The 14,984-nt window shown below is 37.8% G+C and overlaps 1 protein-coding gene across 9 annotated transcripts in view; it reads left to right on the top strand.

Annotated features, from left to right (window-relative positions):
• The window catches only part of MAPK8 (mitogen-activated protein kinase 8), a 58,355-nt gene that overhangs the window by 35,626 nt on the left and 7,745 nt on the right, over positions 1-14,984 (top strand). For 7 of the 9 annotated variants that reach the window (XM_040606963.1, XM_040606961.1, XM_040606962.1 and 4 more), the window contains 6 exons: positions 1,038-1,204; positions 2,894-3,023; positions 4,237-4,295; positions 4,430-4,568; positions 9,327-9,492; positions 14,424-14,495. In XM_040606963.1, coding sequence (XP_040462897.1) covers positions 1,083-1,204; positions 2,894-3,023; positions 4,237-4,295; positions 4,430-4,568; positions 9,327-9,492; positions 14,424-14,495 — 688 coding nt within the window. In that variant the 5' untranslated portion in view covers positions 1,038-1,082. Of the gene's footprint in view, positions 1-1,037; positions 1,205-2,893; positions 3,024-4,236; positions 4,296-4,429; positions 4,569-9,326; positions 9,493-14,002; positions 14,075-14,423; positions 14,496-14,984 lie in introns of all 9 variants that reach the window. The other 2 variants (XM_040606959.1, XM_040606967.1) reach the window with 2 other exon arrangements.

Genomic DNA, 14,984 nt, shown 5'->3' with positions numbered 1-14,984 from the left:
CATTTGCACTGTATGTGTTTTCAAAGCTTGTTTAAAATGTAACGAATATATAGTGTCATGGCGTACAGAAGCTAAGAATCTGCTTGGTGCTTTTGGATAACAATGTGGGAAAATGTTCCTTAAGTTAGTAACAAAGGAAGACAGCATCCTATTGCTCTTGAAGAAATGAGGAAATTTTTTCTAGTCAAACAGGAATTTGCACTACTGGGCATCTGTTACAGCTACACCCAAAACCCATGTAAAGAGAAAATTAAAAGTGCACAGTTAAAAAGTTAACATCAAAGAAACAGGAAATGATAAATGGTAAAAGCCGCTGTGCAGTTTTATTTTTTTTCTCCCATCAACATGTACATTGAGATGTTGCCTTTCTTTTTTTAATATGAGGGAATTTTGATGCAATATACATCCTTTTTTCTTACTCCTGTTCCCTCCTTCCTTGATTATTACTTTTATTCTTAGGACCTAGTATGTGAGATCTCTGACAAAGTCAGTTTTCCTTTTCTGTTTGTGTTTCCACATCAGTGACAGGTATTTCTGGCAGTTGTGACCAAGAGTTTTTTGATTGCAGTGTCTAGGGGAATTGTTGATATTTTGTCACTCTTGTGTTTACAGTCATGCAACAATTCAGATGGGAAGGGACCTCTTGAGTGTGTCTGGTCCAAACCCTGCTCCCTTGCTGCGTGTGTGTGTGTGTGTGTGTGAAGGGATGGCAGCGCTCTTGGAGCTCTCTGGGCGATACATAGCTTCCTGCCTTTTGACCTTCTGTTGTTGCTGTCTAAGACTGGCTACCATCCGTTCACCTTTGTTTTTCTATCATTTTTGCTCTTCTAGAATCTTACCTTAGGATTCTTCCTAAAAATAAAACGTTTCAGACACATGCCATCTCATTCCTGCAGACATTAAAAAAAAACGTACATTTGCATATGGGACTTATGCAGTATTGGGAAGTGTCTTCTGCATATTAAAAATGATATTGCCTTTTGTCAGAATACAAACAGCTGTAAAATCTTAGTTTTTCAAATTCTATTTCTTTGCAGGCCAGAAGCAGAATTTGGATGAAGTGATCTAACTAAGTTGCCGTCATGAGCAGAAGCAAGCGTGACAACAATTTCTACAGTGTTGAAATTGGGGACTCTACTTTCACTGTATTGAAACGGTATCAAAACTTAAAACCAATAGGATCAGGAGCACAAGGGATAGTATGGTAAGGTTTCTTTAAAATTTAAATGTACTTTTAGGTTCCCTTAATAGCATTTCTGAGTACTTTAGCTGTGGTAAGTTACTGACTAGGACTGTGGAGAACTACCTTTTATGTGCAAAACAGGATAGTAATTGTTGGCTGGTTTTCCTCAGCAAGGGCTGTTGCTGTTGATTTTTGACCGGTGTCCTTTCTTCCTTCTGAACTGATGCCTTTCTGTGCAAATTCAGCCAGCTGTGCTGCATCCCATAAAATGGTGGCGGGGGGTAGGGCGGGACCCTGGACAAGGAAACTAATCCTAAGCTACGCTGCTTACAGGGAAACAAAAGCCAGAAATATTCTGTATAATATTTGCTGCTTGTAAATGCTTTTAATCCTTGAAATGGTTTGTTAGGGGCCTGATTCACATAGTTTCGTGTTATAAGTAGTCCCTGATACTGGTAAGTGAGCATTTGTGATGCTGACTGTCAGGGTAATATGTAAATACCTGGTGCAGTTTAAAAAAATGAGACTTGACAATATAGTTCTTTGACTAGGAGCTCGGCTGTGTGGATTGAAGAGTGTCTAATTGGTTTAAGGTTGGTGACAACTAGCTGCCTGTAGGCACTGTTTCCTGTGCGGTTGCCCCAAATATAAATATTGGTCTAAGCTTCTTGTGAGTTTTTTGAATGTTCAAGAGAAGGATGTAGATAGAACAGGAACTTGCAGATTTTCCAATTAATTGTAACTCTTAAGATGCTAAACAGGGACATAAAAATACAAAAGAACATCAAGGAAGAGAAAGGTAGGGAAAAGCATAATCTTCTTAAACACTTCCCTGCAACCTCTTTACTGCCTTCATCTTGTCTAGATCAGTGTTTCGAGAATGTGTGGTATGGATAGGTTTTAAATTTGTATTTGTGATTTAGTAGATGTTTTTTGTTAGATTTGAGTACCGTTGTTGATAAGAGACAAACCACAGTATTTTCCCTGCTGAGGCATTTTTAGTAACTGATAAATATTTCCTGAGACTGCATGGTAGTCAGCTGTTGCATTATCTTTTACAGGAAACAAAATCCGTTCCTTCCTGTCATGGAAATGTGATATGTATGGGAGTTGTCCCCAGTAACAGTCTTGATCAGTTAAACAGCCTGTGTTACTGAATCTTGGCATTAGTCTGCAGACAAAATGTTATTCTTTCTTTTTACCAAGTAAAAGCCAGTAACATCAAAATGTGAAAGCTTTCCTACCATTTTTTTTTTGTTTTATCTTGACATTGATGCTGCGTAAGTGAAAGCATGGGAACTTTATGTAACCTACTTTTCCTCTGTCCTCCCTTCCTTTCAGTGTGAAGATTTTATATAAAATTGATGTGGATTTTGTGTTTGAAGTGTTTTGGATCTTTTTTTGGCAGTCTGTTCTTGAGTGCCAATCAGTGGCAAGAGCTCAGTGTCTTCAGTAAGACATTTTAGGAAGCAGAGATCCTGCATTATTTTGTGGAGACCATCATGTGTTAATACTATGAAGCTGGGAAACGTTTCTGAATTTTGAATTGCTCAGCATACAAGTGTGCTTTGCTATTACACTCCCTAAAGCTGAATAATACTGGCAATGTGGTTTATCTGCAGACGTGATATGAGTAATCTGAAAAAGGTGGCAGCTGCCACAGCTTCAAGGACCTTGACACAGATGTAATAATGTTATTTTTAATTACAGTGCGGCTTATGATGCCATCCTTGAACGAAATGTCGCCATCAAGAAGTTAAGCCGACCATTTCAGAACCAAACCCATGCTAAAAGAGCCTACAGAGAGCTTGTTCTTATGAAGTGCGTTAATCACAAAAACGTGAGTGCAGTTTTATAGAATTAACGTAAGAATTTTTTCTTTGTAAAAGTCATATAAGTTACTTCAGAGGATGTCATCCTCTGTAGATTGTAGAGGTTTTTGTTACATGGTTGTTTCTCCCTGATAAGAATCTTTCAGAAGAGCTATTTATTGACTAGTTTTAATACCTGCCCAATCCTTAAATACCCCCTTCAGACTTGGGAAGGGAGTCAGTGTTATATTGCCACACTTTACAAGCAGCTGGCAAATAAGAATACCGTGAGTGGTAAGTGCATCATTGTTTCTGTTGCTGCTGCTAGACAGATAGGATTAAAAAGGCTGTAATAATTATTTTTTTTCCCCTGGTGTGTTAAGGAATTAGGAATCTTGTGTTGTGACAGCAGGAGCTGTCTGGTGCTCACAAAGTTGTGGAGTAGACCAGATCACAGAAATGGGGAGAGAAGTGGTGATAAATTTATCAGAGTTGAACTACAGAAGGCTGGTATGGGCCATCTTTTTCCTTCAGAGACAGCTGGGTGCAGTCTTCCTCACCTTCCCTCTTAATCGCCTTTCAGCTGCTAGGGAAGGAGAGAGTCATAGAAGACTTACCCTGTCTTCTAGCTACTTGGGAAATTTTGTATTTTTTTCTAAGGTAGAGGTGGTTTGTGTGTGGATCCTCTGAAGGAAATTTTACTGTCAGTTGTATGATGATAAACTATTGCAAACCTGCCTGACTCCTGATGAGTAGAAGCTTGACCTGTTTCTGCACATCCCATCCATTCTTAGCAACTGGAAACATCCTAAAGCAGGTCCAAGAATCTGTTTTTCTCTTTGGGTGGAGTTGCTGCTTCACCTCTGTCAATGACAAAGTGTTCTCTCTTAGGTGGTCTTTTGTCAGTTTTGTTATTTTTTCTCGTATACAATAAAAATCTACCAGCTCTCTTCGAACTGGAAGTAGGAGGCAGGGGAAGACTAACTTCCTGAGGTTTTAAGTTTTGAATATCATCTTGTTAATGCACACAGAGTATCTTTAGATTACATGATCCGTGGAGGAAAAATACTCCTAAAATAATTAGCATCTATTACAGCATGTTAGGCCTGGTTGAGCCACTGAGTATCTTGAGCTTCCATGTGTACCAGGAGGTTTTTATCAGAATACTTGGTATCAGTTTTGAAATGTTGACTTTGCAACTTTACTATGGAACAATTATATTTCCTCTCCCCCTTCCTGCAGATAATTGGCCTACTGAATGTGTTCACACCACAAAAAACCCTGGAAGAATTTCAAGACGTGTAAGTCTGATTTGAACTAAAGCTGAGAATTCATTTAAAACTATTCATGAAGGAAGATGAACAAGGGAAAGAAGAAGATAAAACGGCAGTATTATCTGATTATTTTTCTTTTCTTTTTTTTTTTTCTTCATAAGCTACATAGTGATGGAGCTCATGGATGCAAATCTCTGCCAAGTGATTCAGATGGAACTAGACCATGAACGAATGTCCTATCTTCTTTATCAAATGCTGTGTGGCATCAAACATCTTCATTCAGCTGGAATTATACATAGGGTAAGTGAACTTAACTGTGTATATTTTGCATTGCACCTGGTTTTGCCCTGAGTATTTTAATGACAGAAAAAAATCAGAGATATGAGCAGAAAGGTTGGTCCATAGCCTGTCCATAGGCAGAGAGAGAAAGCCAGAATCATCACACTTAACTTTTTCCGGTATAATTCTGGAATGAACCTTTTGAATTGTTTGAATAATTTGATAATAATCTGCACAGAGCAAATGAAGTTTTTTGTAGTGAGTTACATTGCCTCCTCTAATTTTATATAATGTTCTATTTTAGTAGTCATGGCAGGAGAGAGCCTCTGAAAGTGTCTCTACCTTTATGGTTTTGGTAACCAAACCTGAAATCCCATCTTTTTAAAGAACTGCCCATTTTATTTCTGCTTTTTTACTAGCAGACTAATGAATAAATATCTGACGTTTCCAGATAAACAGATGGTGATTAAGACCTGTAAGTGGAACTTTCATACACCTGTGTGTCACAAAGCATTCACTCAGACTGCCCACAGGCAAAACTGACTACTGCTTTTTAAATGGCATGTGTGTGTTGCAATCCATTTGAGAAATTGCGTATTTAAGGTTGCCTGTTCAAGTTGAACATCTCCTATATATTTGTATGTAGTGTAAAGATTGCTTGAGATTGTCAAGTTGTAACTTTTCTCTGCTCTTTTGGGAAATTGTAAGCCTGTATTTCTGCAGTACTACATTTTTCGTTGTAATTTTTTTAGAGAGTTTTAAAAGTTTTTATTTCTGAAATGTTGCAAAAGATATAATTAAACTTATTCATGTGTGATACTTTTAGTTATTACTATGTAGTTGTCTTGATGGTTGATGTATACAGCAAAACAAATAATGAATGGCAATTCTGAGCACTACCACAAAAACTGCTATGTTAGGATGCTTGTCCAGTTCAGTAGTCACCTCATTGTGACCAAGGTGTTGGATGGCCTGCAAGATGGATCTGGCAGCGTGATGCTCTCCTGTTCAGTGTACTGTTTTTCCCTCAAGGGGGATGTAGTTTGAATGGCCAAACACTGTTTTCCTTTTGCTCAGCTAGCTCTAGTACTGCCTCATTCTAGTGAGGAGCTCATGGAGGAAAGGTGGAAGTCTTCCTTCTTGCGTGCAATTTGCCTTGAACTGCTTTGTTTTAAGAGATGGGCAGGGCAAGGCAGGCAGAAGCATCGCCTGCAACCAGGCATTGCACCCTATGCTTCCTGATCTGCGTGTGGGCATCGAGACAGGCTGGTGGGCTCTTTGCGTTATTCTGGGAATGCTAAGCTAAACCAGGTTACTTAGCACAGTTGTGGTGCTGTCTTGCGTATGGCTGAGATTATGTAGCTCTTTGTGTCCCAGTGCATGCGCCTGTGGGATTGAAATAACGATTTGTATGCAGCTTCACATTTTCTGGTCTCTTCATACTTAGGTATGCAAGTTTAATGCTGTGGGTTTTCCTAGGTCGTCTTTATTTTTGGAAAACTGCGTATTATATGGAGCTGCTAGAGTAGGTAATGTGAGAGAGTTTCTCTCCTTTGGATCCTTTGGCTCAGGGAGGAGGGAGCTTCTAAAACTTCATTTGCTTCAAGGGCGGCTTACACTCCTACAAAGCGGGCATCAAACCATTGAGCCTGTAGGGTACAGAAAAGAAATAACTACTGGGGTAGTAACTGGGCAGGAGTAAAGACAGCCTTGAGAATTCCTGCCTGAAATGCTTCATATTGTGCAGTAGTATGAATTACAGAGAGAACCTGTTTCAAAGAGACTGTAGATACAGTTGCTATGTAAAAGTAACATCTGTATGCACGGATGGTTTTGAAGGACATGGGCGGCAGATACCGTTGCCATTGCATGTCTTGGTGGTAGATTTTCATCTGACAAGCTTCTTCTCAGACATTGTTAGAAGGTTAAGTATGCTCAGGCAAAACGTTTGCATTACGTACCAGCTCTGTGCATTGTACCTGTATACTTCAAAGTGTAAAGTATCAAAATCCTGTTTCTCTGTGGAACTTAAACAAAACCTCAGAGGACAAGGAGGGTGTGCTTGGAAAGGGACTTTTCACACAAACCATGTGGCTGCAATAGTAACTCTTCATACCTTTCTTTTGGGCTTTCAGCACCACTGTCCTTAGTGTCTAAAGCTAATTACTATGCCAAAACTAGTTACTCCTTAAACGTAGCCTTCACTACTGTGGCTGCCTGTGGAGCATTCTGGCTATGAATCTAGTGTACTTCAGTGTCCAATAAAGCTTTAAGCTTTTTTTGGTGTTGGTAGTTTCACATGGTTTTTAACTGGGTTCTTCAGCTTCTAACATAGCTGCGATAATCTGAGCATTTCAGTAATGATTTCAAAGCTTGTTGAGTGACTGGAATTACAACAATCTATATATGTGCCTGTAGCACTGGATACTACTAGCCATAGAAGTATTTTTTATGTAGCAAATTAGAGGCACGGAACAACACAGAGATCAAACACAAAGTTTCAGACAATTTCACCTAGAAGTTGTAGGGGGCATACTTAGTTGCCACATCAGTGGATAAAGATTTGATCTTAGTAAAGATTTCACTGTAGCTTTACACTGTCTTTAACAGATACTGCCACTTGAGTGTTACTGTGTTCAAAACATTTTGCAGAGACAGTTTCCAGCAAGTGTAGAAGTGCGTGTTCAGATGTAATTTACAATCTGAGGATGAATGATCAGCGTTGCAGAGTTGTGCCTGGCTGACTTACTGAAGGACACAAAATGTCTCATTAGTCTTGCATGGAGGCTCTGAAACATTGTATTCTGCCTGATTGTGAGCTCTTAACAAAGGTGCCTAATTATGGAAGCCCTTCACACAAATCTTTCTTTATAAAGGGAAAAGCACATAGAAGCCATGAATTACCCATCAGAGATGCCTCTCTCTCCCTGTATGGTTAATGGGGAGACGGCCATGAATAATCTCTGATTTGCAGGCACTGACATTTTACATTTTTAAGGTTAGGTGAGATGCCTTTTGCTATAGGTTCTGTATCCAGAAATATATCTATTTATGTAGCCTAACTAACTTGATCACTCTCATAGGAGCTTTTGAGCCCGTGTTTATTTAAAACATAAGAGGCATTGGTTCTGCATGAATTTAAGTGCCGTGTAAGTCAACTCTTGCCTCCATCATTTGGAAGGACAGTTCTGTATTCCAAATTGCAACATGTTCCTAGGCTTCGTAACTACGTGAAAGCATAACTACATGCTTTTTGTCCTCATAGTGTTTTTTCTTTTGGAAAGACAAGATCTCTTAACACTTTCAGTGTTAATCCTGCAGCTTTGGGGAGGATGAATATAGTTAATACTATGAGCATGCACTTGGGATTCTGCAGTGAACACCTTTCAAATAATAGAAATGTGCAAAAATAAAGGTGATAATGAACAGGATTGTAGCAGAGTCTGAAACACGCATATTAAATAGCTGGAATGCTTTGTAATACTTGAACTCATTAATGGCATTTAAGAATTTTTTAAGCCAGAGTTGTCTGCGGAGTCTTTGTGTGTGTGCGCGTGTGATTTGCAAGTGCATGTGTGACTATGTAAGTATGCAAGACTATTAATTATCCACTAAAATTCTGTTGTTCTGGAACTCTTGTTTTGTGGCATCCTCTCTGTCTTTAATGCAGCTTTATTTGCTTCCGAGGAGTTTGCTGAAAGCCATACAAGTAAAAATGAAAACTACATATATCTTGCAGATAGTAACTTTTAAGTCTTTATGAAACAGTGAAGGATAGGGTTACTTATCAAATGCCTGCAGCTCAAATGCTGGAGTCCTGCCACGTCTCTGGTTTTTCTCTCATTAATCTTAGTAGAGTGTAGGCAGAAAGGATCCAAACCTTATCTACCTTGGCCTGTGTGCTATGAATGATTTTATGATGGCAAAGTTATTCTAAAGTTACTCTGTAATATTTAATCTGTGACATTCAGATGTGTGTAAGATCCTCCTGAGATAATGACCAAGTATGCCTACATAGTGTCTGTATAAATAGATGTTCTAAAGCCACTATTGTCAATGTGGTTTTAGGGTTCAAGCGAAGAGAATACAGTTACCAGGTTTCTGACCAAGATGGTCGGAAGCTGTATCAGGGCACTTTCCACTCCAGTTTAATGATTCTGTTAATTTCTGGTAGTTTTTCAATGGGGCCTTTTTGGGTTTGGTTGCCAAAATTAGCATAAAACTAAACTCTAAATGGGAAGGCAGATCTGTGTGAGCATAGGGATTTCCTTCCTGTTCAGAGAAACTTCTGCATTGGTTCAAAAGAGGTAATGCAGCCTCAACTAGCAAAGAAACCTTTTACTTTTTACATTCATATTATAATTTTAATAATGCTTGTGTCAAGATGATTATTTCATCAAGTGATTTCAGCAATTGTCATGTTACCTGTGTTCTGCATCACAGCAATAACCTTTGTTCCAGTGAGCAATTGCTAGATCTTTCCTCAGAGCTAACACTTCTTACTAACCTCAATTTATTTCAGACATTGCTAACATACCTTGTAACGCTGGTTGTATTTTCCTTTTATAGATATATAAATCTGCAAGCACAATAAGGGAATTAATTCTGTAGTCTGCTGAATGCATATGAATTAATGCAAGGGGAAAAGAAACAACAGTTATAGCAATAACAGAGTTGTGTATGTGGGGTTTAATGTTAGCAGTATTATCTTTTAAAAATGTGAACCACAGAGTACTTTGTACTTGTCTTAGCAGTCATATATGATGTTTCTTTTTAAAGGATTTAAAGCCCAGTAATATAGTAGTAAAGTCAGACTGCACTTTGAAGATTCTTGACTTTGGACTGGCCAGAACTGCAGGAACTAGTTTTATGATGACGCCTTATGTAGTGACTCGTTACTACAGAGCACCAGAGGTCATCCTAGGGATGGGATACAAAGAAAACGGTCAGCAAATATAGTCTTTCTTTGGCATAGCTTTATTTTTATTTTTTTGTTTGGCACACCACATTTTACATGTTAATGCTTTTTTCAAGCTGTAGAAATTTTATAAATTAGCTTTGTGACCAAAATGCAGATTCTGGATAGGCCAATTTGTTTATTCAATTCAACCCATCAGAAATGTTTGCATTTAATAGGAGAAGAAATTGAGGGCCTTGTTTGTTTAAAATTTTAAATGACTTGCTTGATAGATTTGGTTCCATCCAGGAAGAACTGGAAATACATTTTGTTAATGCGTGATATATACCTTCACCTGACTTTATTCCTGTTGAGGATGTAAATTGTAGTTCATCTGTAAATGTGTGTCCTAAATTTAATGTTTACATAACTATATTGAATATAGCTTTTCAGGATGTAGGAAATTTAAAGGCTACTTAGGAACAAGCAAGCTAAAGCTACTTACTTACTTCTTTACTTGTTAAAACCAGCCTATTTTAAACCTGTTGCACTAAGTTCTTAATGTTGTTGAAGAAATATTCAGTAATACACTGGAGACAAGAATGCAGAGAAGTGCTGTCCTGAAGCATCATAGATTCGAGGTCCATGATGACTTCCAAGGAAGTTTGTTTCCTTTGTCCCTCTGCTTGCATACATTTATTTCCCTTCTCTTTATACTTGCTCTGTGACCCTTCTTTCAATACCTTCTACAAGAAAATAAGGAAAGGATGTGGCATTTGAAGGAAGCACACAATCAAGTACATTGCATCTTCTGAATGAAACAGCTAGGACCCTTTAGGAAACCGAAGTTACATGTCATTCCTGAAATTCTGTTGTAGTGGCCCCAGTTATGCTGCCATTTCATTGATCCACCGTCACCGTGGTCAGTTCGGCTCACTTGGTGTTCCCACCTCAGGCAGGTACAGCGCGCACAGGTCACCATTTGCTGAAGGTATTTTAAACCCTCTAAACAGTCCTGCAGTAAGGCCCATGAGATGAGGCTTTTAAGGCACCATGAGGTGCTTGAGGCTTTCTTAGCTGTCTCTTGGTGATCTGAGGCACGGCTGCTCGTGTTACTGACACAACTGGGGCTGGCTCTGCTTTTCAGGATTCTTTATGTAGTCTGTAAACTTGCCTGGCAACTGCGTACCATTATGGCAGGTGACATCAGGTTGTGCGTAAACAGTAGTGGCTGTGTGCAGAGACTTGATTTTGTTATCGTTTAGAAGTCAAGAGGAATAACTTCTCTCAGTGTTGACAATGAAAGAAGCCAGCTGAAAGGAATGAGAGTAGATCTTTTTTTGCAAGGCTGTGGTTTTTATTTCAATTTGGATCATTAGTGTGCGCGACAGGATGCACTTTCCTTCAAATGGCCTCCATGGGTGGCTGTTTTTCTTATAATTTAGATGTCAAAGGTTGAACTTAAAGTTATTTTTTTAAGTGCTGAAGTTGTGTAGAAGCATATATTTAACTTTATTGTTCTTTCCCCCTGCCCCCCAAGACTTTGTCATCCACTTAAGAGACGCTAGATAAAAGAACCTAAAGCTTGTAGTCTTGAGTCATGCATTACAGAAGGAGTTGATACAATGAAAGTCACAAGTTTTCTGAATTAGCTTGCCCAGTTTACATTTTTCTCTTAAATATTAAGTAAGTTTGAGTTGCAAAAGTGTGAAACATTCTTTCTGCCAAAACATTGCTTACGTTATTATGCGACTTAAATATTGTGTTCCAGAGCACCTTATCATGCTGGCGACAGTCCTATTCCTTTAAGCAACAGGACTGCGTTGCTTAAATTGTGTTGTGCAGCAGAACATAAATAAATTTACTTTAATGTGAAAAACGGTCACAACTTCCCAAAGTCAAATACGTGGTCATTGAGTTGGGAATGACACATTTGAAGAATGTAAAAGTAAATCTGTGGGCTGAATCAGAAGACGATCTGCATTTCCTTCTGTACTGCTGTCATTAAAAGGCTATTTGTGTAAACTGTGACTCTGCTCAGCCGCTGCCTGATGAGTTTGCTCATCGTGGAGCTCCCCTGCCCCAGAGGCAGGACTGCCGAGGGGTGGGAGGCAGGCAGCAAGGATGTTCTTACAGTAAGAACCATGGGCTGGCCAGGATCCTCGCCTGTTAGCGTTGATGCCAGGTTTAGCCCTTCAAACCCATAGTTAAATTAAAAGCTAATTTATTTAATTCAGAGTTAAATATTGAAAATTGGCAGCTAACTAATGGTTAACATTAACATTCACTTCAGTTGAACAGGGTCATCTGGCAGCTTTATGCCATTTCAGTGTCCTGCTGAACTTACATAGCAGGATTGCAGGGTACATTTAGATGACAGATATATATACAGCAGAGTAGTGCTTTTTTGGTACTGTACTACATACACACAAAATCTTTGTTTTAAAACTAGCAAAGATCCCAAATAAAGTGATTGCAGAGTTAACTTCTACATAGGTTTTAATACTGAAGGAGATGAAGCACGTTTGGGTATTTTACATTTAGAAACCAGCCCTTGCAAACTCAAGGAGTTCAGAACAAAAGGACACCAAAACTGTTAGTGCACGCGTACCTTAACGTATTTAGATTTATGTGCAGCTGTGTGTATGATTATCAGGAAGGCAGCACTGAAAATCATGGAAAACCCCAAACCCTCTGAAATGACTACTTTTAAGTTTCCTGGTATGTACACTGGGTTGGAACTTCATTTTCACTTGGTATTTTTTCTCTTACAATTGTAGAAAATAGTAGATTTACTCCAAACAAGGACTTTAAGAATAAAATATGCTCTGTATGACAAGCAGTAGGTTTTTAAAAAGATTTTTTCAAATCTGTAATGAGATTGTACTCAGTCTTCTATAGAAGTATTCACGGGAGCAGCCCTAGCTTCGTAAGAAATTTAGAGACCTATAAATAGACAGGTTTTGTTTGATTAATGGAAGCAGTAAACCAAAACACCCCCAAACATAACAAGTTTGGTTCTGTAGGTTGACCAGAAGAATGAGTTCCAATGTTTTTCTTTGCCTCTGAAGTAATATGTTGTCTGAGGCATGAATCTAAGTCTCTGACACACGTTATTTCTCCTCCCAGGCTTCTCCATGCAGTTACGTGTGGTGTTTTTATAATTTTGGACACAAACTAATTACATTTATTTTGGGTATATTTTGGGTTGTGATGGCAGCAGATTGTTTTGCAAGTGAAAAAGTCAACATTCAGAATTTTATTTAAAAAGTCAAATGCAAAACTTGACTTCAAATTTTTGGGTCTCCTAAGCCAAAGCATAGGTACTGCTCTTAAGTATTCGAAGAGTTTTAAAAGAAGAAACCACTTAATCATAAACTGTTGGCAATAATTTTTTAAATGAACCAGGCCCTTAATTTTGACCTATTAATATGCACAACTGTGATCTTCTATCATATGATTTGGATACTATTTTAGAGGAACTTGTAATAAGGAGGAAGGAATATTTTTAATAAGCAACGTTGTTTGCTTGACATTGTTGAGCTCCTTCAGAACTTTTACATGTAATTTTTAGTATACAATTGTTCTCATTTAAGTCCCCTACTTATCTGTTCAATTGAAATTCCAGTGTCATGTTTGACATAAAAGAATTCATAATAATACAATTTCATTAATAAGACTTCAAGAAAACTTCTGCGTTCAGAGTTAAGTCTCTCTGAAAGCAACTGTAAAGGAAATGGGCATACCTGTAAAAAGTAAGCTTGTGCATCTTTGAGTATGTCTTCCGAGTGATTTATTTTAAGGTAATGTAGGAAATGTGTATTTCATACAAAAAATTTGCTTTTGAGTTTTTCTTTTATATAAGATGTTATCTCAGCATAACTGGAGAAATATTTTTAAACAAATAATTTTAAATGAAAAATTTTTAGGAGCATACTAATATTGTCATTAACTGATCCTCTAAAATTCTAAGTGATCTTTTACTGATTGTGTTTGTTTTTTATTTAAAGGGAGAGAGAGATGCATGGTAATCTGACTTTTAGGAAATACTTGATCGGAGATCTTAATTCCTATGTAATAACCAATTAATTCTCCTCCTAAAAGTACAAGTTGTTTACATACACGATATTTTTAAAGGTCAATTTGCTTTGCTGCTTTTAAAATTACAGTGAAATTACTTCCAAGAAATAAAAGTTATCTTTGTTGCTCCGATCTAGTCCATCAGCAAAGGTGGCTTTGCAAGCCTCAGAGCTTGGAGATGGGCTTTGGTCTGCTTGGTTTGTGTGTGTGTGTGTCTCTCTCCCCCCCCCCGCCCCCCTCTGCTCTAGCTTTCGCTCTAGCACTATGTTAAACAAAAGGATGTTTTTCTGCCTTGTATTTGAGACAGTTAAAAGCTAATCCTTCTATACGGTGTGTTTCAAAGTGATTTCTTTGATAAAAGACTTGCTCTTCTTCCTGTGCTGTGTCTGCAGTTTATAGGATGCAGTCATGTTACGCTGCTTTTAATTTTAAATGACCGTTTGCTTTGCTTTTCCTTCTTTTTGTGCTACAAACATAGTGGATTTATGGTCTGTGGGGTGCATTATGGGCGAAATGGTTTGCCACAAAATCCTCTTTCCAGGAAGGGACTGTATCCTTGTGCTGCTGCAGCAGGTTGAATTAGTTTAGGAAGTGATTAACCTTTTTTATTAATGTTGTGTCATGAAAATGTATCTTGTACAATTTTTTTTTTTATTAAATGGACATGGATTTTTCTTGTGATACTCTTTAAAAAAAATTAAGAACTTCATTTATATTCAGGCTGCACCTAGCAGTAGGACATAGTCTCTGCTGGTCCTGTAGTTAGCATACATTCACCTTCACTCATTTTCATTACACACGCTTTTTATAGTCACTTCATGTGTATGTGTCTAGATATTTTTATTTACTTTATTTTAATAACTATCTTTTATGTTAATATCATTGCATTTTGTTTTCAGTTGACATTTGGTCAGTTGGGTGCATCATGGGAGAAATGATCAAAGGTGGTGTTTTATTTCCTGGTACAGATCGTATCCTTACTTTGGCCTGGGATGTAGTTGTAAAAGGTCAAAAGATACTGCAGCAATATAGTTCCAGATTAAGGTGGTTCTAATTTTTAAAATACTGGTTTTAAACTGCCTTTTCAAAGTGACATTTACAAGTTCATTACTTTGGTTCTAGGAAGCTGCAAAACTGTCTACAGTTATACCATTTAAAGCAAAACCACAACACAGCATTAATGTGTATAACTGTCTTTAGAGGTTAATGCTAAGCAAGATGAACAAAATACCACTTGGGCAAACAGGCTTCTGTTTCCTTTTTTCTTTTTTTTCCTCTTTTTTTTTTTTTTTTTTCTTTTTCCAGTTTAATATGTCTATCCATTGCTTTTGGATGTTGTCACATTTAAGACAGATTTTTAATTTTTTGTTGTTGTTTAGGTGGTGTTTTACTAGTTCACATGCATTGGTTTTTGCTTTGGAGATCATTTTTATGTAATAACTTACTAATTTTTTTTAGTA

The sequence above is a fragment of the Falco naumanni genome, chromosome 9, assembly GCF_017639655.2.
Source record: "Falco naumanni isolate bFalNau1 chromosome 9, bFalNau1.pat, whole genome shotgun sequence".
Classification (NCBI taxonomy): Eukaryota; Metazoa; Chordata; class Aves; order Falconiformes; family Falconidae; genus Falco; species Falco naumanni.
The sequence above is the reverse complement of the archived record's forward strand: the minus strand, read 5'-3'. Positions and strand labels throughout refer to the sequence as shown.